This window comes from Lucilia sericata, unplaced genomic scaffold (assembly GCF_015586225.1).
Source record: "Lucilia sericata isolate MDLA Ls3-8-SP2 unplaced genomic scaffold, ASM1558622v1 Contig000222F_arrow, whole genome shotgun sequence".
NCBI lineage: Eukaryota > Metazoa > Arthropoda > Insecta > Diptera > Calliphoridae > Lucilia > Lucilia sericata.
The window spans coordinates 269,920-295,292 of record NW_023994249.1 but is presented as its reverse complement, the minus strand read 5'-3'; the positions used below and the strand labels follow the sequence as shown (position 1 = coordinate 295,292).

Below are 25,373 nucleotides of genomic sequence, written 5' to 3'. Positions count from 1 at the left end.
TTAAATAACGCTCCAATCGAGAAAATAGTGAAAATCTGTGATCACTCTTATTTCCCTCAAAAATCGATTTTTATATGCAAAACTTTAAATCGGCTGTAGTTCCTTAAATAACGCTCCAATCGAGAAAATAGTGAAAATCTGTGATCACTCATATTTCCCACCAAAAATCGATTTTGATATGCAAAACTTTAAAACGGCTGTAGTTTCTTAAATAACGCTCCAATCGAGAAAATAGTGAAAATCTGTGATCACTCATATTTCCCACCAAAAATCGATTTTGATATGCAAAACTTTAAATCGGCTGTAGTTTCTTAAATAACGCTCCAATCGAGAAAATAGTGAAAATCTGTGATCACTCATATTTCCCACCAAAAATCGATTTTGATATGAAAAACTTTAAATCGGCTGTAGTTTCTTAAATAACGATCCAATCGAGAAAATAGTGAAAATCTGTGATCACTCATATTTTCCACCAAAAATCGAGTTTTATATGAAAAACTTTAAATCGGCTGTAGTTTCTTAAATAACGCTCCAATCGAGAAAATAGTGAAAATCTGTGATCACTCATATTTCCCACCAAAAATCGAGTTTTATATGAAAAACTTTAAATCGGCTGTAGTTTCTTAAATAACGCTCCAATCGAGAAAATATTGAAAATCTGTGATCACTCATATTTCCCACCAAAAATCTATTTTTATATGAAAAACTTTAAATCGGCTGTAGTTTCTTAAATAACGCTCCAATCGAGAAAATAGTGAAAATCTGTGATCACTCTTATTTCCCTCAAAAATCAATTTTTATATGCAAAACTTTAAAACGGCTGTAGTTCCTTAAATAACGCTCCAATCGAGAAAATAGTGAAAATCTGTGATCACTCATATTTCCCTCCAAAAATCGATTTTTATATGAAAAACTTTAAATCGGCTGTAGTTTCTTAAATAACGCTCCAATCGAGAAAATAGTGAAAATCTGTGATCACTCATATTTCCCACCAAAAATCGAGTTTTATATGAAAAACTTTAAATCGGCTGTAGTTTCTTAAATAACGCTTCAATCGAGAAAATATTGAAAATCTGTGATCACTCATATTTCCCACCAAAAATCGAGTTTTATATGAAAAACTTTAAATCGGCTGTAGTTTCTTAAATAACGCTTCAATCGAGAAAATATTGAAAATCTGTGATCACTCATATTTCCCACCAAAAATCTATTTTTATATGAAAAACTTTAAATCGGCTGTAGTTTCTTAAATAACGCTCCAATCGAGAAAATATTGAAAATCTGTGATCACTCTTATTTCCCTCTTAAAATTGATTTTTATATGCAAAACTTTAAAACGGCTGTAGTTTCTTAAATAACGCTCCAATCGAGAAAATAGTGAAAATCTGTGATCACTCATATTTCCCACCAAAAATCGATTTTTATATGCAAAACTTTAAAACGGCTGTAGTTTCATAAATAACGCTCCAATCGATAAAATAGTGAAAATCTGTGATCACTCATATTTCCCACCAAAAACCGATTTTTATATGAAAAACTTTAAATCGGCTGTAGTTTCTTAAATAACGCTCCAATCCAGAAAATAGTGAAAATCTGTGATCACTCATATTTCCCTCCAAAAACCGATTTTTATATGCAAAACTTTAAAACGGCTGTAGTTTCATAAATAACGCTCCAATCGAGAAAATAGTGAAAATCTGTGATCACTCATATTTCCCTCCAAAAATCGATTTTTATATGAAAAACTTTAAATCGGCTGTAGTTTCTTAAATAACGCTCCAATCGAGAAAATTGTGAAAACCTGTAATCACTCATATTTCCCACCAAAAATCGATTTTTATATGCAAAACTTTAAAACGGCTCACAGTGGGGCAGAATTGAAATTTTTTGGAAATAAATCTGGCATTTCTAAACGGCTGATCCGATCGGGATAAAATTTGGCATCTCAAATAAGAAAATGCAAAAACAAAATTGAAAAGGTCAAAGGGCATCCCGCAATTCCCAAAAATAGGAATGAAAATCCCAAAAATGGGATTTTTTACATTTTTGCCCATAGAGTCCACATTTCTTTCAGGGCTGGGAAAATACTTTTGGAGTAAATAGAAAACATATTGAGGTTTCCGTTCTGCGTAAAGATTCTTTTTAGAAAACTATAAAATTGTTATATGTTCTTAAAGAAAATTTTATTTTATTAATAAAAGAGTTAAGACACATTTTGGGCAAAAAAACGGCAAAAATCTAACTTTTTTGGAATTTTTAAATTAAAAAACGTATATTTTTGGATCTGTAAATGATATTTATCTGAAATTTTTTGTATATTATTGGAAATTTTGTTGTCTAACTAACAAGAAAAAATTGAGTCCATTTGGTCCAAAATTACGCCCGGTATTCAAAAAAAGGCGGACCAAGGTATGGTAAATTTTGTATCACTAAATTTTTAAATGCCTATAACTCGGATATTATAAGAGATATGTAGTATGTCCAAGCATGTTTTTTCAAGATCTCGTCGAGCGCTTTCAGAAAATATAAAAATCTTTGTATTTGGGTGAAAAACAAAAAAATGGCACGAGTTTAAAAATTTTACATGTCGTAGGTACCCTAGTTTGAGCCGCCACAGCTCCGTCCCTGGGGCATCTGGGGGGTTCATCTTCAAAACTTAAACTCGAATACTCCTTGGCTACGCTCATGCCAAATTTTATCCCGATCGGATCAGCCGTTTAGAAATGCCAGATTTATTTCCAAAAAATTTCCATTCTGCCCCACTGTGCGGCTGTAGTTTCTTAAATAACGCTTCAATCGAGAAAATAGTGAAAATCTGTGATCAGTCATATTTCCCACCAAAAATAGATTTTTATATGAAAAACTTAACTTTAAATCGGCTGTAGTTTCTTGAATAACGCTTCAATCGAGAAAATAGTGAAAATCTGTGATCACTTATATTTCCCCACAAAAATCGATTTTTATATGAAAAACTTTAAATCGGCTGTAGTTTCTTAAATAAGGCTCCAATCGAGAAAATAGTGAAAATCTGTGATCACTCTTATTTCCCTCTAAAAATTGATTTTTATATGAAAAACTTTAAACGCTCCAATCGAGAAAATAGTGAAAATCTGTGATCACTCATATTTCCCTCCAAAAATCGATTTTTATATGAAAAACTTTAAAACGGCTGTAGTTTCTTAAATAACGCTCCAATCGAGAAAATAGTGAAAATCTGTGATCAGTCATATTTCCCACCAAAAATCGATTTTTATATGAAAAACTTAACTTTAAATCGGCTGTAGTTTCTGGAATAACGCTCCAATCGAGAAAATAGTGAAAATCTGTGATCACTCATATTTCCCTCCAAAAACCGATTTTTATATGAAAAACTTTAAAACGGCTGTAGTTTCTTAAATAACGCTCCAATCGAGAAAATAGTGAAAATCTGTGATCACTCATATTTCCCTCCAAAAATAGATTTTTATATGAAAAACTTTAAAACGGCTGTAGTTTCTTAAATAACGCTCCAATCGAGAAAATAGTGAAAATCTGTGATCACTCATATTTCCCTCCAAAAATCGATTTTTATATGAAAAACTTTAAAACGGCTGTAGTTTCTTAAATAACGCTCCAATCGAGAAAATAGTGAAAATCTGTGATCACTCTTATTTCCCTCTTAAAATTGATTTTTATATGCAAAACTTTAAAACGGCTGTAGTTCCTTAAATAACGCTCCAATCGAGAAAATAGTGAAAATCTGTGATCACTCATATTTCCCTCCAAAAATAGATTTTTATATGAAAAACTTTAAAACGGCTGTAGTTTCTTAAATAACGCTCCAATCGAGAAAATAGTGAAAATCTGTGATCACTCATATTTCCCTCCAAAAATAGATTTTTATATGAAAAACTTTAAAACGGCTGTAGTTTCTTAAATAACGCTCCAATCGAGAAAATAGTGAAAATCTGTGATCACTCATATTTCCCACCAAAAATCGATTTTTATATGAAAAACTTAACTTTAAATCGGCTGTAGTTTCTTGAATAACGCTCCAATCGAGAAAATAGTGAAAATCTGTGATCACTCATATTTCCCATCAAAATCAATTTATATGAAAAACTTTAAATCGGCTGTAGTTTTTTAAATAACGCTCCAATCGAGAAAATAGTGAAAATCTGTGATCACTCATATTTCCTACCAAAAATCGATTTTGATATGAAAAACTTTAAATCGGCTGTAGTTTCTTAAATAACGCTCCAATCGAGAAAATAGTGAAAACCTGTGATCACTCATATTTCCCATCAAAAATCAATTTTTATATGAAAAACTTTAAATCGGCTGTAGTTTCTTAAATAACGCTCCAATCGAGAAAATAGTGAAAATCTGTGATCACTCTTATTTCCCTCTAAGAATTGATTTTTATATGTAAAACTTTAAAACGGCTGTAGTTCCTTAAATAACGCTCCAATCGAGAAAATAGTGAAAATCTGTGATCACTCATATTTCCCACCAAAAATCGATTTTTATATGAAAAACTTTAAAACGGCTGTAGTTTCTTAAATAACGCTCCAATCGAGAAAATAGTGAAAATCTGTGATCACTCATATTTCCCACCAAAAATCGATTTTTATATGAAAAACTTAACTTTAAATCGGCTGTAGTTTCTTGAATAACGCTCCAATCGAGAAAATAGTGAAAATCTGTGATCACTCATATTTCCCATCAAAATCAATTTATATGAAAAACTTTAAATCGGCTGTAGTTTTTTAAATAACGCTCCAATCGAGAAAATAGTGAAAATCTGTGATCACTCATATTTCCCACCAAAAATCGATTTTGATATGAAAAACTTTAAAACGGCTGTAGTTTCTTAAATAACGCTCCAATCGAGAAAATAGTGAAAATCTGTGATCACTCATATTTCCCACCAAAAATCGATTTTTATATGAAAAACTTAACTTTAAATCGGCTGTAGTTTCTTGAATAACGCTCCAATCGAGAAAATAGTGAAAATCTGTGATCACTCATATTTCCCATCAAAATCAATTTATATGAAAAACTTTAAATCGGCTGTAGTTTTTTAAATAACGCTCCAATCGAGAAAATAGTGAAAATCTGTGATCACTCATATTTCCCACCAAAAATCGATTTTTATATGAAAAACTTTAAATCGGCTGTAGTTTCTTAAATAACGCTCCAATCGAGAAAATAGTGAAAATCTGTGATCACTCTTATTTCCCTCAAAAATCGATTTTTATATGCAAAACTTTAAAACGGCTGTAGTTCCTTAAATAACGCTCCAATCGAGAAAATAGTGAAAATCTGTGATCACTCATATTTCCCTCCAAAAACCGATTTTTATATGAAAAACTTTAAATCGGCTGTAGTTTCTTAAATAACGCTCCAATCGAGAAAATAGTGAAAATCTGTGATCACTCTTATTTCCCTCAAAAATCGATTTTTATATGCAAAACTTTAAAACGGCTGTAGTTCCTTAAATAACGCTCCAATCGAGAAAATAGTGAAAATCTGTGATCACTCATATTTCCCTCCAAAAACCGATTTTTATATGAAAAACTTTAAATCGGCTGTAGTTTCTTAAATAACGCTCCAATCGAGAAAATAGTGAAAATCTGTGATCACTCATATTTCCCTCCAAAAATCGATTTTTATATGCAAAAAATCTGTGATCACTCATATTTCCCATCAAAAATCGATTTTTATATGAAAAACTTTAAATCGGCTGTAGTTTCTTAAATAACGCTCCAATCGAGAATATTGTGAAAATCACTCATATTTCCCACCAAAAATCGATTTTTATATGCAAAACTTTAAAACGGCTGTAGTTCCTTAAATAACGATCCAATCGAGAAAATATTGAAAATCTGTGATCACTCATATTTCCCACCAAAAATCGATTTTTATATGAAGAACTTTAAATCGGCTGTAGTTTCTTAAATAACGCTCCAATCGAGAAAATAGTGAAAATCTGTGATCACTCATATTTCCCACCAAAAATCGATTTTTATATGAAAAACTTTAAATCGGCTGTAGTTTCTTAAATAACGATCCAATCGAGAAAATATTGAAAATCTGTGATCACTCATATTTCCCACCAAAAATCTATTTTTATATGAAAAACTTTAAATCGGCTGTAGTTTCTTAAATAACGCTCCAATCGAGAAAATAGTGAAAATCTGTGATCACTCATATTTCCCACCAAAAATCGATTTTTATATGAAAAACTTTAAATCGGCTGTAGTTTCTTAAATAACGCTCCAATCGAGAAAATAATGAAAATCTGTGATCACTCATATTTCCCACCAAAAATCGAGTTTTATATGAAAAACTTTAAATCGGCTGTAGTTTCTTAAATAACGCTCCAATCGAGAAAATATTGAAAATCTGTGATCACTCTTATTTCCCTCCAAAAATCGATTTTTATATGCAAAACTTTAAAACGGCTGTAGTTCCTTAAATAACGCTCCAATCGAGAAAATAGTGAAAATCTGTGATCTCTCATATTTCCCTCCAAAAACCGATTTTTATATGAAAAACTTTAAAACCGCTGTAGTTTCTTAAATAACGCTCCAATCGAGAAAATAGTGAAAATCTGTGATCACTCATATTTCCCTCCAAAAACCGATTTTTATATGAAAAACTTTAAATCGGCTGTAGTTCCTTAAATAACGCTCCAATCGAGAAAATAGTGAAAATCTGTGATCACTCATATTTCCCTCCAAAAACCGATTTTTGTATGAAGAACTTTAAAACGGCTGTAGTTTCTTAAATAACGCTCCAATCGAGAAAATAGTGAAAATCTGTGATCACTCATATTTTCCACCAAAAATCGATTTTTATATGCAAAACTTTAAAACGGCTGTAGTTTCTTAAATAACGCTCCAATCGAGAAAATAGTGAAAATCTGTGATCACTCATATTTCCCTCCAAAAATCGATTTTTATATGAAAAACTTTAAAACGGCTGTAGTTTCTTAAATAACGCTCCAATCGAGAAAATAGTGAAAATCTGTGATCACTCAAATTTCCCTCCAAAAATCGATTTTTATATGCAAAACTTTAAATCGGCTGTAGTTTCTTAAATAACGCTCCAATCGAGAAAATGGTGAAAATCTGTGATCACTCATATTTCCCTCCAAAAATCGATTTTTATATGCAAAACTTTAAATCGGCTGTAGTTTCTTAAATAACGCTCCAATCGAGAAAATAGTGAAAATCTGTGATCACTCATATTTCCCACCAGAAATCGATTTTTATATGCAAAACTTTAAATCAGCTGTAGTTTCTTAAATAACGCTCCAATCGAGAAAATAGTGAAAATCTGTGATCACTCATAATTCCCAACAAACATCGATTTTTATATGAAAAACTTTAAATCGGCTGTAGTTTCTTAAATAACACTCCAATCGAGAAAATAGTGAAAATCTGTGATCATTCATATTTCCCCCAAATATCGATTTTTATATGAAATTGGCGAACATTTTTGAAATAATTAAAATTCTTTCTTGTTTTTGTTTGAAATCACAATTTTTTATTTAATTTCTCTGTTTTTAATATTTTTACACGACAAAAAATTTATTTCCTTTTTGTTTTAAATTTAATTAATTTTAATCAATTAATCAATACATTATTTATTTATATTATACACCAAAAATTGATTTTTATATGAAAAACTTTAAATCGGCTGTAGTTTCTTAAATAACGCTCCAATCGAGAAAATAGTGAAAATCTGTGATCACTCATATTTCCCTCCAAAAATCGATTTTTATATGCAAAACTTTAAATCGGCTGTAGTTTCTTAAGTAACGCTCCAATCGAGAAAATAGTGAAAATCTGTGATCACTCATATTTCCCACCAAAAATCGATTTTTATATGCAAAACTTTAAATCGGGTGTAGTTTCTTAAATAACGCTCCAATCCATATTTCCCTCTAAAAATCGATTTTTATATAAAAAACTTTAAATCGGCTGTAGTTTCTTAAATAACGCTCCAATCGAGAAAATAGTGAAAATCTGTGATCACTCATATTTCCCATCAAAAATCGATTTTTATATGAAAAACTTTAAATCGGCTGTAGTTTCTTAAATAACGCTCCAATCGAGAAAATAGTAAAAATCTGTGATCACTCATATTTCCCTCCAAAAATCGATTTTTATATGCAAAACTTTAAATCGGCTGTAGTTTCTTAAGTAACGCTCCAATCGAGAAAATAGTGAAAATCTGTGATCACTCATATTTCCCACCAAAAATCGATTTTTATATGCAAAACTTTAAAACGGCTGTAGTTTCTTAAATAACGCTCCAATCGAGAAAATAGTGAAAATCTGTGATCACTCATATTTCCCTCCAAAAATCGATTTTTATATGAAAAACTTTAAATCGGCTGTAGTTTCTTAAATAACGCTCCAATCCATATTTCCCTCTAAAAATCGATTTTTATATGAAAAACTTTAAATCGGCTGTAGTTTCTTAAATAACGCTCCAATCGAGAAAATAGTGAAAATCTGTGATCACTCATATTTCCCATCAAAAATCGATTTTTATATGAAAAACTTTAAATCGGCTGTAGTTTCTTAAATAACGCTCCAATCGAAAAAATATTGAAAATCTGTGATCACTCATATTTCCCATCAAAAATCGATTTTTATATAAGAAACCTTAAATCGGCTGTAGTTTCTTAAATAACGCTCCAATCGAGAAAATAGTGAAAATCTGTGATCACTCATATTTCCCTCTAAAAATCAATTTTTATATGCAAAACTTTAAATCAGCTGTAGTTTCTTAAATAACGCTCCAATCGAGAAAATAGTGAAAATCTGTGATCACTCATAATTCCCAACAAAAATCGATTTTTATATGAAAAACTTTAAATCGGCTGTAGTTTCTTAAATAACACTCCAATCGAGAAAATAGTGAAAATCTGTGATCATTCATATTTCCCTCCAAAAATTGATTTTTATATGAAAAACTTTAAATCGGCTGTATTTTCTTAAATAACGCTACAATAGTGAAAATCTGTGATCATTCATATTTCCCCCCAAAAATCGATTTTTATAAAAAACTTTAAAACGGCTGTAGTTTCTTAAATAACGCTCCAATCGTGAAAATAGTGAAAATCTGTGATCACTTATATTTCCCCACAAAAATCGATTTTTATATGAAAAACTTTAAATCGGCTGTAGTTTCTTAAATAACGCTCCAATCGAGAAAATTGTGAAAACCTGTGATCACTCATATTTCCCACCAAAAATCGATTTTTATATGAAAAACTTTAAATCGGCTGTAGTTTCTTAAATAACACTCCAATCGAGAAAATAGTGAAAATCTGTGATCATTCATATTTCCCCCCAAAAATCGATTTTTATATGAAAAACTTTAAATCGGCTGTAGTTTCTTAAATAACGCTACAATAGTGAAAATCTGTGATCATTCATATTTCCCCACAAAAATCGATTTTTATATGAAAAACTTTAAATCGGCTGTAGTTTCTTAAATAACGCTCCAATCGAGAAAATAGTGAAAATCTGTGATCACTCATAATTCCCAACAAACATCGATTTTTATATGAAAAACTTTAAATCGGCTGTAGTTTCTTAAATAACACTCCAATCGAGAAAATAGTGAAAATCTGTGATCATTCATATTTCCCCCAAATATCGATTTTTATATGAAATTGGCGAACATTTTTGAAATAATTAAAATTCTTTCTTGTTTTTGTTTGAAATCACAATTTTTTATTTAATTTCTCTGTTTTTAATATTTTTACACGACAAAAAATTTATTTCCTTTTTGTTTTAAATTTAATTAATTTCAATCAATTAATCAATACATTATTTATTTATATTATACTCACAAATACATATTTATTATTACATACTAAGCAGTTATAATTAAATATTTTATTATTTATTTAGGTTTTAAACTTACTTAATATTTCACAAAATAAACATTTTCATACATAATTTTTTGTTTAAAAACTGTTGGATTTTATTAAGTGTATGAAAAATGTTATTGAATTGTTTTAAATGTATTTTGAAAATGTTGTGATTTTAGTTTATTTTGTTTTATTTTTTTTATTAATATGAAGCGTATTTTAATTATTTATTGCATAGCTATGGTGAATTATGATAAAATGTTTAAAAAAGTTTATAAAATATAATTTTCTTTTGTAGAATTTTTGAAAATAATTAAACAAAATTAATTTAAAATAATATACACAGTTGAGTAAAAAATATAATAATTATTTAAATAAAAAAGAAATTTGTATAAAAAAATTATAAAATAAACATAAGATTAGTTTAACAGTTTGATTTTTAAACGAATTTATTATATTTTTTTTAATTATAATAATATTTTAATAAAAAATCCTTTAATTTGTTAAGGATTTTGAAAGTATTTTTTTAATTTCTTAAATATTTGAAAAAAATATTATTTTAATAAATAATTTTCTTTTTGGAGTTTTTAAATTTAAATATTTAATACGGCTGTTTAAACCTGCAGTTTAAGGGCAGATTATAGAAAATGTTTTGTAGTATTTGTTTAAAAGGAAGCCTAGTTTTTTTATATATATTTAATTAATTAAGCAATTATTTTAACATGTGCTTTGTATGGGCAGCAGAGTTTATTTTATTTTATGTTTTTTTTATAATTTAATATTTCAAATTGAAAACAGATTTAAAGGAAATTTTTAAAAATGTTAATTTTTGTTGTTTTTTTTTTTTAATGGTGTAAAGTGAGTTGCGTTTTTTCAAAATTGTCTAAAAAATTTTCTTTATTGTTTTAATAACGGTAGGTTGGGGTTTAATTAAGAGTTTTTTAAATGGTTTTTCTTAAGTAGACTTTTCGAAATTTTATTTGTTTTCTTTTGTTAACATAATGCAATACTTTTTTTGTTATTTGTTATTAAACTTCATTTAATAGGGAGGGGAGTATTTAGTAGGAGTAGTTAAGAGTTAGTAGTTCTTTTTTCTTTCTTTTTTTCGTTTAAATACAATGGAAATTTTCTTTATTTTTTTTTAAATATAATATATATTTTATAGTATATTTTCTATATATAATAACATTTATGGTTTCTTTGTTTTATAATTTTAATAATTTTACCTCTTTTTTTAAATATATAAATTATTAAATTTTTCTTTTTTAAATTTAATTTTTTTTTATTATTATATCAATATTTTATGTATATTTATTTCTATATAGTATAGTTTATTTTGTTGTAGTTTTGTAATAGTAGTAGGTTTGTTTGTTGTTGTTGTTGTTTTGAAAAAAGTCTTATTTTAGATTAGAAATTTATGCTACTATCTTGGATTCTCCATGACAACCTGTTTGAAAGCCCCAGCAGAGACTCTAGATTTAAGCTCATGGTTACCAAATGAAGTGGTGCCATCTTTACCTATATACAATTGTAAACCGGATGCTAAAAGTTTAGAAAAAAGAAATTAATAACAAATTAATAACAGTAGCAGTAAAAAGTTATAAAAAGAAAAAAATTCCCGAAACCCCGTAACTAGAAATAAAAAGAAAAAAACTCCCAAAACCCCAGTAACTAGAAATAAAAAGAAAAAAACTCCTAAACTTGCAGTAATTAGAAATAAAAATAAAAAAACTCCCAAATCTGCAGTAATTAGAAATAAAAAGAAAAATCTCCCAAAAGCCCCCGAAAATAAAAATAAAAAACTGCCAAATCTGCAGTAATTAGAAATAAAAAGAAAAAAATTCCCAAACCTGCAGTAACTAGAAATAAAAAGAAAAAACTCCCAAAAACCCCTAGTAACGAGAAATAAAAAGAAAAAACTCCCAAACCTGCAGTAACTAGAAATAAAAAGAAAAAACTCCCAAACCTGCAGTAATTAGAAATAAAAAAAAAGTCCCAAACCTGCAGTAATTAGAAATAAAAAGAAAAAAGTCCCAAACCTGCAGTAATTATAAATAAAAAGAGAAAACTCTCAAACCCCCAGTAATTATAAATAAAGAAAAAAAAACTCCCAAAACCCCCAGTAACTAGAAATAAAAAGCAAAATAACTCCCAAACCTGCAGTAATTAGAAATAAAAAGAAAAAAATATATATTTTTCTCAATACTCACTTTCAGCCGTTTCTTCTAATTGATCCAATTTAGTATCCTTTAAAATCTCATCAATTAAAGAATTCGGATTAACACGTGTCTCCTCCACACGATCCGATACCCTGGGACCATCATCCAGAGGGCCTTTTTTACGTTTTTCGGCGGTATTTTTCATGCGATCCAATGAACCTGTTTCACTTATAACTAAAGAGCCAGAACTGGGATTCCTAAGACAAAGTTAGCAGAGATTGTAGTTCCAATTTGTTTGATTTGTTTTTTTTTATAAAAGAATGTTTTTTTAACAGCAATTCATTATTGTTTTTTAACACAAAATAATCCAAAAGTTTTGTTGTGTAGAGTTACATTCAGTAAAAAAAAGTAAAGTTCGGAAAAAAAGTAAACAAATAAAAAAAAATATAAAATTAGTAAACAAATTTTTTTTTTTATAAAAAATAAAAGTACATTAAAGAAAAGGACTTTAACAAATAATAAAAAACAACAAAACTAAATGTTTTGTTTTGGAGAAAAAGCTTTTTTTATTTCTTAATAATGAAGTGCGTTTGAATTGAATGGTGATATGAGAAAATTTTGCAGTGCTTAGAAATGTTTCGCATAAGGAGGACATTTTTGAAAGGACATTTTTTTTTCAAACTACATATAATACAAATATTAGTATGATTAGTATTTTAGTGAGTTGTGGTGAATGAAATGAAACAATTGTTGAAAAGGACACACAGAACATTTATTTAAACAAAAATATGTACAAATTTTTCTAGTGATTATTTTTTAGCAGAATGTCTTTCAGATCTGACAACTTTTCTATAAGAAAAAGAGGCTCCGAAAGAGACATTTCTTAAAGAAAACTTATTCAGAGACAAATAAATTTTGAAAAATCTATGAAAACTTTATAGAAAAAGTCGTTCATTTGTAGATAAGTTTTCTATAGGAAAAGTGGCTGAAATTGAGACAACTTTTCTTTAGAAAAAGTTGCTTACAATGAGACAACTTTTCTCTAGGAAAAGTTGTTTACAATGAGGCAACTTTTTTATAGGAAAAGTTGTTTAAAATGAGACATCTTTTCTATAGGAAAAGTTGTTTATAATGAGACAACTTTTCTATAGCAAAAGTTGCTTATATTGAGACCACTTTTCTATACGAAAAGTTGCTCACATTGAGTCAATTATTGTTTGGGAAATGTTGCTTACAATGAGACAACTTTTCTATAGGAAAAGTTGCTTACATTGAGACAAATTTTCTATAGCAAAAGTTGCTCACATTGAGACAATTTTTCTATAGGAAAAGTTGCTCATATTGAGACAACTTATCTATAGAAAAAGTTGCTCACATTGAGACAACTTTTCTATGGGAAAAGTTGCTCGAACTAAGAAAAGTATAGGAAAAGTTGCTCACATTGAGACCACTTTTCTATAGGAAAAGTTGCAATAGGAAATGTTGCTCATATTGAGACAACTTTTCTATAGAAAAAGTTACTTACATTGAGACAACTTTTCTATGGGAAAAATTGCTCACATTGAGACAATTTTTCTATAGGAAAAGTTGCTCACATTGAGAAATTTTTCTTTAGGAAAAGTTGTTCATATTGAGACAACTTATCTATAGGAAAAGTTGCTCACATTGAGACCACTTTTCTATAGGAAAAGTTGCTTACAATGAGACAACTTTTCTATAGCAAAAAACTTTTCTATAGGAAAAGTAGCTCATATTGTGACAACTTTTCAATAGAAAAAGTGGCTCAAATTGAGACAACTTTTGTACGGAAAATGTTGCTCACATTGAAACAACTTTTCTTTAATTTTCTCTAAAAAAAAAGTTGCTCTCACTGAGACAACTTTTCTATAGAAAAAGTGACTCAAATTGAGACAACTTTTCTATAGAAAAAGTGACTCAAATTGAGACAACTTTTCTATAGAAAAAGTGACTCAAATTGAGACAACTTTTCTATAGAAAAAGTGACTCAAATTGAGACAACTTTTGTACGGAAAATGTTGCTCACATTGAAACAACTTTTGTACGGAAAATATTGCTCACATTGAAACAACTTTTCTTTAATTTTCTCTAAAAAAAGTTGCTCTCACTGAGACAACTTTTCTATAGAAAAAGTTGCTCAAATTAGACAACTTTTCTATAGAAAAAGTGACTCAAATTGAGACAACTTTTCTATAGAAAAAGCGGATCAAATTGAAACAACTTTTGTACAGATAAAAATGCTCACATTGAGAGTAAAATTTTTTGAAAATGAAATTTGATGAAATATGTATATTTTATAAAAAAAATTTCGTGCAAAATATTCTAAAATTGCAACTCGTAATAAACCTATTAGGAATCATTCCAAAACAACATGCTTTCTAAAGAATTAAAGAATTCAAAGATAAACCAAAGCAAATTAAATAAAATTATAAAAACAATCTCAAGCTTAAAGTAAAACAAACCACTACAGAACACACTTTTAAAATGAAATTCTGGAAATGAAATAAAAGAGGATAAAAGTTGAATCTAAAAAAAAGGAAATTTGGCCAAAAAATCTAATGCATATAATGGGAAACTTAAACGCACATAGTAATGCTGGGACGTCGCATAAGATGATGAGCAGCAGCAGAAGAAGAAAGCGGTGAAAGCGTAGCAGTACTACCAATACCACCACAAATGACCGAAGTAACGCCTCCACTAGCCGACATCAATTCATTGTTAGCCATTAAAGAGGCAGCGGAAGGATTTGAGCGTATACTACAGGCATCTGTGGGACTGGCTGCTAAAGAACTTAAAGCTGCATCACCCAAACGAGGGCTATTCCCACCGCTATTGCTATTTAAGACAAGTATACCGCCACCACTAGCACTACCAGAAGTAATAGTGCCTGTAGCTGATGCACAGGCAGCAGTGGCGGCGGCAACTACGCCTAAACAACACCCACCACCACTGGCAGGTGAGCCTACTAACGATTGCTGTTGTGTTTGCTGCTGTTGCTGTTGTTGTTGTGCTGCGGCTGTAAATGATGAACATGATGAGGAGGCCGCTGGCAGGCCATCCACAGTATCGACTGAAGTTGTTGTACATTGAAATGTTATAACATTATTGCTACCACTACTACTGCTATGGCTACCATTCGATGACGATGAGGAGGAATGAGTAGATTTAATGCTACTCAATGTGCCATACGGTGAATTGGATGAATTCATTAGTATATTATTGCTGGCTGAGACCGTTGAAGCATTTAAAGCAATCGACGATATTTGACGATTACTGCCGTCCAATAAACGTCTGGGGACACCACTAAAATTACGACTGCTTTATTATTGTTGTGTAGTTGTGGTGTTGTATTTTAGGGGGTTTAACGGTTTTTTAAACGTTTATTTTTAATATATTTAAATCCATTTATATGAAGCATAAAGTAAAGCGAAAAAAAAGGGTTGTTTTCCCATAAAAAAATAGTGGGGTGAAAATTTAATGCAAACAAAATTATGTTAAAAGTTACACAAAATTGTGTTTTTTTTTTTTTCTTTTTTGTTATAATACTTAAATATTTTTAAAGAAATTAACTAAAGATTTTTGTAAAAAACTTATAATTAAATGAAATAATATAAGGAAACACAAAACAAAATAAATTAAAAAAAAGCTTTTTAATTATTTAAATTCTTCATTAAATATTGTTTATAATTAACACAAATTTTGCATGATTTGTTTAATGAAAATGTGTAATTTATTGTTGTGAAAAGTGTGATTGAATAATAATTAAACTAGTTTTCTATTTATTTTTTAAAATTTTTAAAACGACAATAAATTAATTCCTTAATTCCTAAAGATGGAAGTAAATAACGGTATTAATAGTTTTTAATCGTATACTATCAGATGAGAATTTATCTAATTTGCACCGAAAATATCTTTGAATGAAAGATGTCCACAAAATATTTATGCAGTCGAGAAAGAATATATTGATCTCGTCATAAAACAAGATCACATATAAATGTCATTATTTATACATTATTCGGAGTAGTATCTGAATAACATTATCACAATTTTAAAAACCTCTAACCAAAACGACTTATATCGGTGGCTGCTGACCGCCGTTAACATTTTACAAGCCGTGCCGCCGCCAACTTCTTTCGCTTCAAAAACGTATGTACGGCTTAAACGTGGCCGCTGATAAAGGTTGGAATCGCATTGAAGAAAAAGTTAAATTGAGCCGACAATTTAGCCGCCACCAGTATTTTCTATAATAAGCCGCCGCCTCCGACCAAATAAAATAATCCAGTAGCGAAAAGATACTGTTCTAATTAAGATGCAGGGCTTCAACTAAGACTATGGCGTTACAATTCAAATTTACTATGATAAGCCTAATGTTTTCTCTAAGACTATCACGTTACAGAACTAGTACAGGACTAGAACAGAACTAAAACAGAACGAGAACAGCACTAGAATAGAAATATAACAGAACTAGAACAGAACTAGAATTGAACTAGAACAGAACTAGAACAGAACTAGAACAGAACAAGAACAGAACTAGAACAGAACTAGAACAGAACTAGAACTAGAACAGAACTAGAACAGAACTAGAACAGAACTAGAACCAGAACTAGAACAGAACTAGAACAGAACTAGAACAGAACTAGAACAGAACTAGAACAGAACTAGAAAAGAACTTGAACTGAACTAGAACTGAACTAGAACTGAACTAGAACAGAACTAGAACAGAACTAGAACAGAACTAGAACTGAACTAGAACTGAACTAGAACTGAACTAGAACTGAACTAGAACTGAACTAGAACTGAACTAGAACTGAACTAGAACTAGAACTGAACTAGAACTGAACTAGAACTGAACTAGAACTAGAACTGAACTAGAACTGAAGTAGAACAATTAGAACAGAACTAGAACAATTAGAACAGAACTAGAACAAAACTAGAACAGATCTAGAACTGAACTAGAACAGAATTAGGACAGAACTAGAACAGAATGGAATACAGAGATTGTCAAGGAATCGCCATTTCGAATTCGAGTAAAGAAGAGTGAAGGATCGAGAGATAATGATAGTCCTTGAGTACAGAAGAATGAAGAATCGAGAGATTACTAGGAACTTTCAAGAGATAGTAGTCCTTGAGGTATTAAATGCCAAAGAATGATCGTAAACGAAGGAACGAAATATTACTGAGGATTTCCAAAAGCTGGACTAAGTTTAAAAATGATAGATCTTGAGGTATTAAATAACAAAGATATTGTTTCTGTTTAAGCTTAAATAATCCGTAACCAACATTAAAAGTGGATTTTGGACCGGTAAGCAAAACGCGCTATTATCTGCTGATGATTTCACTGTGAAGAATTAAAGATTGAAATTAGATTTCAGATCAGAAGTAAAGATTGAAATTAGATTTCAGATCAGAAGTAAAACGAATGTCTATTATGTGGAAGTGAGTTTATGGATGTCGAATGCTGAGAAAATTTCTATCTTGACCTAACATTGTTTCAATTTCCAAGGATTCCTAATAAAAGTTTATTATGAAAGTCATTTTAATGATGTCGTAAGCCTAACGTTTCATCAATTTCAAAGGATTCAAAATAAAAGTTTATTAATTGAAGTTACATGATAGATTTAGACTAAAGGGACCATTTTTGAAAAGAATGCTCTCTTAAAATTAAAATTATATTGAGTTAAGCAAAGCAGTTCTCTCTTGAAGATAAAACTCTCTAAGCTAATTTTATCTACAGAGGATCCATAATCCGATTGTTTCAAGTTAAACTCTGCATTTTAATTTATAGAAACAATAAAACTTGCAGATTTAAAGCCCAAAGTAATAAACTACTGTCCCATATGGATGATATAATCTCATTTAGGTCACTATAATAAGACCAAAAAACCCTCATATGCTGTGACGTTGAACAAAAGGACAACGACAAATTTGCTATATTTTAAATCAAGTGCAGTTAGGACATAAATCACAATAAAAACTATACTAGTAATATGAAATTCAAGTGCGTTTATATATGTGTGTGTTTCCATAGAAGAAATATATAGAAGGTCATGTGAAAAAAAAAGAGAAAAACAAAGAAAACAATATCCAACTTGTTACATAAAGTTCAAATATAAATCTTATTTTGTTATTTGCACTAAAATACTAAAAGTCTAGAGAAAGAGAAAACTAAGTTGCTGTATGACACATTACCTAATATACTAGGAAAATCAATGAAATAGAACATATTACAAACGACGTACCAGCAGTTTGAGTAGAAAAATCTTCTCTACTCAAAGCTGTAAAAATAATTATAAAACTTTAACAAGTTAAAGGAATAAAAAAACAAAAATTGATTGAATTATTAGTTTCCATTACGGCAAAGTGATTTAGATTAAATTGAACAAAAGCTAGAAATATAAATATTTAAAACAAAAAAAATCTTTGTCATCCAATAAATTCAGTTAGAGTGACATTGTTTTTAACAAGAAGATTGTAAGATATTGCACTTTAAAAAGTTACTTTTTGTTATAATACGTTTTGATATGTTGTATGCCGTTTGTTGCTTTTTTTTACTACCAAATTGCACAATATATTTTTTCTTTTTTTTATCCTTTTTCCTTTTTTCCAACCAAGTGCTATTACCTGTAAAGGTGTAGTAAAGAGAAACTAAAAAGACAGACAGACGGAAGGACGGAAAGACAGACATATAGACTTTACAAGGATAATAGTATGTCAAGGTTTTTATATGTACGTTTCTGTACAAATTACAATTTTTGTTATTTAACACAATTGAAATTGTTCATTGAAATTTACAAAATTGTTTTACGTTTAAAAAATTCATAAATTCAATTCTTAAAATCAAACAAATCAATAATTGAAAAAAAAAATTAAACAAACATTTAATAAAAGGCTACAAGGTTAGTTTTGTTATGTTTCCTTAAAAACCCCTTATAAAGAGAAATATTAATCAAACCAAAACCTTTAAAAATAATTAACAAATAATAAAGAACTCAGCCTTTAGAGTTTTAAGCCTTAATTATAAATTAGTATTAAGTAATTAACAAATGTAAAACAAAACTTTAAACAAACAATCAATTCAAATTAATAAATAAAGTTAGAAAAATTATAAAGAAAAAAATCATAAAATTGTAATGGTTTGAGATGACCTTTAAACCCAAGTTAAGTTTTCCTTTCCCTTATCAAAATCTATATAGTTTGAAACAGTGTTTTATTCATCTAAAAATCTTTAATATAGAAAGAGTTTCTCGTTTGGATTATGTCCCTTATAGATCGTATGTCTTAATTTTATTCCTGTTTACATAAATCTTTATTTACAATCTAAGATTTCCTTAATTCTCTGATCAATACTTTAGTTTTCATTTCTTACGATAAATCTATTTCAAATATCTGGGGGCAAATTCTAACATTCGAAAACGATCGAAAACTCTATAGAATTTTAAAAGAATTTATTAGAAATTTCGATCGTTTTCATTTTCTATCGCCAGAATCTATCTTTTGACTCAAATTTCCTTGCTTATCAAAAGAATCCCTTAATTTCAAACCTCAAAAAGAAAAATTACCAACAATTTTACTTGATCAGGAACCGAAATACAGCATTCCTAAAATTGATCTTAAGTTTTCTCTTTGGGATCATGGCATTCGATAGCGTACAATAAATCTAGTGCGTTTTAGCTTAATTTCGATATGGTAGCGATTCGATACAACAGCTTTTTTTCGAACACTTATACGTTATTTCGACTCCTGATCGAGTAAAATTGATCTAAGTTTTCCCTTAGGGATTAAGGCTTTCGATAGCGCACAATAAATCTAGTCCATTTTAGCTTAATTTCGATATGGTAGCGATTCGATACGATATGGTAGCGATTCGATATATTACGGCTCCTGATCGATTAAAATTGATCGTAAGTTTTCCCTTTGGGATCGTTGCATTCGATAGCGCACAATAAATCTAGTCCATTTTAGCTTAATTTCGATATGGAAGCGATTCGATACGACAGCTTTTTTCGATCACTTATACGTTACTACGGCTCCTGATCGAGTAAAATTGATCGAAAGTTTTCCCTTTAGGGGAAAACTTCATGGCATTCGATAGCGAAAAATAAATCTAGTGCGTTTCAGCTTATTTTCGATATGGAAGCTATTCGATACGAAAGCTTTTTCCGATCACTTATACGTTATTTCGGCTCCTGATCGAGTAATTTCGTTATAGTATAGGATTTTTGATACGAAAACTTATATAATGGGGTATGTCGTAATTAGACCCTTGATCTATAAGCTTTATTTAAAGACAAAGTTTCGATAAGTGATGTAAACTTAAGATTTAACTTTTAAATTCATTTAATTTATGAATTCCATTTTCTCTTCTAACAAACAGAATACAAAAACGAAGTCAATTAGATCGTTCGTCCGATCCTGCTGATCAGATCAAAACGTATATTTCTTGTATAACAGAGGGACTTGTTCCGTTTCTTTGCTACGCAGAATACATTGGAAAGTTGGACTTTTTCGTTCAAAGTTCATTCTTAGGTCTCCCTTTTTAGTGACATAGGACTCTACTGCATGAAATCATTCCTACGATCTCCTGCAGAGGCAGTTAATCGGATCAAAATTTATAGTTCTAGTATATCAGATGAACAAATTTCGTTTCTTTGCTATGCATTGTACATGGGAAAATCGGGAATTTAACTTTTGGTTTTAGCTGAACTTTCGTTTCATGTCTAAAAAAAGTACTTTAGGTTATAGATCTTCATATACCGAAGAGAGCGCTTTTTATTCACCTATATTTTTCGTTCAACGTTCTTTCTAAGGTACCTCATGCAGGGACATACATGTCCCCGAAGCCCAAATGGTATATTCTATATTCAGTGACTTAGATGTCATTTGCAACTCCTCTGCGGTTTCGTAATGTATGGTACTTGCATACCGGGGAGGTAGTAGGAGTTTACGTCCGAATCTAAGTTCTCACTCGTCAGTTGGTTCCTAGTAAGTCTGTCTGAATAGTCGTAGTAAAAGCAGCTTCAGTAACACTCAATCCTGTCAGTCTTAAATCGCACAACCGTTCTTAATATGGAGGACAACCGTTCTTTAATATGAATGATCACTTTTCTTAGTTCTTGACCGATCATTTAGTTAAATGGAAGTACTATTACCGATCACTGATAAACTCGTTTAAAGAATTCTTAAACATTAAACAGTTTCTATTTAATGCATTGGACTTACTATCAGACCATTCCGATGGATAGTGGTATTATCTTTCCAAATTTTCTTCTTCAAAAAAGGAAAATGATAACTTTTTCAGGTTGAAACCACTTCACATTTTCAACATGGAATTGACAATAGTTTAAAGTTACTATTTTTTTAAAATTTCATGGATTTATTTACAAGTTATAATTCCACTTTCGATCGGAATGGAATTCTGTGACAGTCGTGTATAATTGGAACATTTTCCAAATTGGAAGAAGAGATTAACTTAATTGCAGGAGAAGATTAACTATTAAAGTGAAAGATCATTTTATATAAATCGATCATAATTGGAAAAAGAGATTAACTATTAAAGTGAGGATCATTTTATATAAATCGATCATAATTGGAAGAAGAGATTAACTATTAAAGTGAGGGATCATTTTATATAAATCGATCATAATTATTGATAAATTCCTTTAATAATTATAATAATTAGTTAATAGTCTAGCTAATACTACATTTACGTCAATAGTGAATGATCAAAGTGATCTTAATACAGTGAAGGATCACTTTCCTTAGTAGAAGGATTACTTTCCTTAGATATTGATCAATCGTAATCACTGATAAATTCGTTCAAATTGGATGAGGAGATTAACTATTAAAGTGAAGGATCATTTTATATAGATCGATCATAATCATTGATAAATACGTTTAATAGTTTAATACTAGATTTACGTCAATAGTGAATGATCAAAGTGATCTTAATAAAGTGAAGGATCACCTTCCTTAGATATTGATCGATCGTAATCACTGATAAATTCGTTCAAATTGGATGAGGAGATTAACTATTAAAGTGAAGGATCATTTTATATAGATCGATCATAATCATTGATTAATACGTTTAATAGTTTAATACTAGATTTACGTCAATGTTGAATGATCAAAGTGATCTTAATACAGTGAAGGATCACTTTTCTTAGTGAACGATCACTTTCCTTAGTTTATTAATCGATCGTACTTACTGATAGTTTCTAAAGATTGAACAGTCTCTATTTAATGTGTGTTGGACTTTTTATAAATGGAACATTTTTTAAAGTGATTATTCACTTTTAAAGTGAATGATCACTTTCTTAATAACATGATCAGTTTCAATACAATCAGGAAACGAAACGCCGTATACGTTATCAAATTAAGATAAGATTGGTTTTAAAATGGCAAATTTTAGATCTAGACCTTTAGCAAACCTACTTTTAAACTTTTAGCTTTAAGCTCTTTAAACTAATTGATCACTAAATAAAGATTAACGGTATTCATTGTTTAATAAATCTAACTAAAGTACTTAACTGCTGATTTTTAGCATAGTTAGTTTTTGTGCTGATTCTAGCTCCTCTCACTCTCTCTCTCTCTCTATCTTTTAAAAAATATCTTAATGATCAAGAAAACGAGAGAATGAGTGATAATGAGACATTTAGAAAACAAAGTGTGAAAAGTCGTAAGATTGATAATAACAAACTACTTAAAAAGTGTTAAACTAAACTAAAAGTGTAGTTATGAACACAAATTACAATACTCAATACTCGATCGTGAGACACTACGATCGTTAAGGAGTAAAATAATTTGTTTACGTTCTGTAAAAAAATAATGTAGTGTTTTTTTCTGGGGTGTTAGACAAAGAGACAGATATATAAAGTGCTTTGTTTCTAGATTTTATATAGATAAGATTTTGTTTGAAGATTTAAATGAGCAATAAAAGCATTAACTAGGACATTAAATACTAAAAACTTGAGAGGCTTGTTCTTTTTGTTTTTGGTTGATTGATGATGTAACAATTTTTTTTTTTTGCTAAATAATTACTATGTAGTAATAACAACTCTACGAACCTCATTATATCATAGGCAGCATTATTGGAATGTGGTCTTATATGTGTTGTAATGTTAGTCGCTTCCTCGTTGCTGCTATACTGTTGTATAAGACCCAATGACTGACGCAGTGGTGTAGAACTTTTCATAAGACTACGACGATAGGCTCTCTCAAATGGTGTTCTTGACATAAATGAGGCCTCATTGGCTAAGATCAATTTACCCAAACGATCTTGTGAGTAGAGTTCACTTAGAGAATTATGCGAATGATGGGAATTTTGTGGACCATCTATACAATCATAGGTTAATAATCTAGCGGCTGCATATGAAGGTGTAGCCGCCTTTTCGGCCGATTGTGTTACCATAGGAAATTGAGGTTTACGAGCTGAGGTGGGTGTTAGAAATGGATCGGGTTCTATGCGTTCGGTTACCACATCGGGTATGGTGCCCATGGATCTCATTTTTTGTATGGGATAATGCATATGACTGGTGATTTGATTGTTATTGTGGTGGTGGTGTTGAGCCAAAGGACTATCATCGTTACCTATAAACTTGGCATTACCCACTTTAGAGTTTTTTATATACAATTTACCCGAATTAGAGGAGGAAGTCGAATTTTTTCTTTGCTGCATATTAAAACGATGTTTCTCTTCTAAATTCTGTTCACGAATCATTTGAAATTCGGCTCTCATTTGTTCTTCAGAATAATCATCGAAACAAAGATTATTTAAAGATTTCATTTTAGGCATTTGTATGCGTTCACGTTCAGCCAACCACTTAAGACGTCGGGGGGAATTGCGATCTAAGGCTTGGGAAGCCTTATGAAATTCCATTTCTAATATGGAAAGATTTTCCATTGATTTAATTTTCGCCACACGGGGAGTATGGAAATTTTCATCTAGACCAGAATCATCAGCCGTTTCACTTTCACTGTCGCGTTCACCACTGGCATAAAGATCGGATTCACGTGAACAAGATCTACTGGTGCTATTAACACTGCGATAAGTGGGTGAGGGTGTATTTAAAAATTTCATATTATACATAGAATTTGAAGACAAAGGAGGAGGTGATGGCATTTCATTTAGGGGAGTACGAAAATCATCCACACCAAGTTCTTCTCTCACCGAAGAATTGGGTGTTTGATACATTAGCTCTTCATTCTCATCGATATTTATCACATTAGTATTTGAAGTTGTGTTTGTCGTGGTAGTGGTGGTGGTCAACATTAAAGACTCCGCATTATGCAGTATCAAGGCATTAGCTTTATCATTTTGAGGATGGTGATGTATTAAAGCGGGTATATGCAATTTCATAGCATTTATAGCTCTTTGATTAAGTCTATTCAGAAGAGAAACGGATTTGCTGAATCTAATTTTGTTTGTTTTTTTGTGTGTTATTTTTTCATTTATAATTGTTTTTATTTTAAAAGTTATGTATTTGGTAATGTAGAGGGTAAGGTGTTTGTTGAAAATTTGTATATTTTTTTACCATTTACCATAAGTGAGGGTTATTTTTTTGATATTGAAAGGATATATTTTTTTTTTTTTTGATTTTTGTTTAATAACACAAATTAAAGTATAAACAACATAAAATGTAAAAAAAAAGAAAACAAATTTTTAAATTAGCATTAATTAAAAAATAATAATAATAACAATTAAATCATAATAATACTTAACTTTAAATAAAATAAAAATAATAAAACTATTTATAAAATCTAGTTTAAACAATTTTTAAAATATCACCACAACCAATTATTAAAGGAGTTTAACAAAACTAAATATCTAAAACCCATAATTTTGACTTGTTAAGAAACACTAAGATCAATCATAAAATTTTATATTAGATTAAAGTTTTTAGCTGTTTAATATTTTTAAATAATATTAGTTTTAAAAAGTTCAATTATTTGCAACAAGTTTTGTTTATTTAAAAGGGTCACAATAAATTTCCGCACTCGTTAACGATCGAAATCTCTAAAGAATTCTAGCGATACAATATCGTATGACGCAATTTTCTTTGGTTTAAAGAGTTTTACCTTTAATTCATATGTCTCTATTGTTTAGGTTAGTCTGTATATCACAAACAATAGCACAAACGCATAATTGCCTATCCACTATAGTGGTGTAGGGTAAAAATAGCAAATTTCAACTCTGAGCTACAAATTATAAGTTTTAAAGATTCTTGGACCCCCTGTTGTAATAGCAACGATTAAAAATTGTGATATTTCTACAAGATTCGTCCCTAAATAAATACTTTAGACAAAGTCAGGCCGGTAGTCAA

General features: G+C 29.8%; 1 protein-coding gene across 6 annotated transcripts in view; it reads right to left on the bottom strand.

Moving 5' to 3' along the window:
• Positions 1 to 11,162: 11,162 nt before the first annotated feature.
• The window catches only part of LOC119602316 (protein split ends), a 149,495-nt gene continuing 135,284 nt past the window's right edge, over positions 11,163 to 25,373 (bottom strand). For 3 of the 6 annotated variants that reach the window (XM_037953750.1, XM_037953748.1, XM_037953751.1), the window contains exons 9-11: positions 23,118 to 24,464; positions 12,088 to 12,293; positions 11,163 to 11,419 (exon numbers count right to left, since the gene is read on the bottom strand). In XM_037953750.1, coding sequence (XP_037809678.1) covers positions 11,301 to 11,419; positions 12,088 to 12,293; positions 23,118 to 24,464 — 1,672 coding nt within the window. In that variant the 3' untranslated portion in view covers positions 11,163 to 11,300. Of the gene's footprint in view, positions 11,420 to 12,087; positions 12,294 to 14,640; positions 15,373 to 23,117; positions 24,465 to 25,373 lie in introns of all 6 variants that reach the window. The other 3 variants (XM_037953753.1, XM_037953754.1, XM_037953752.1) reach the window with 3 other exon arrangements.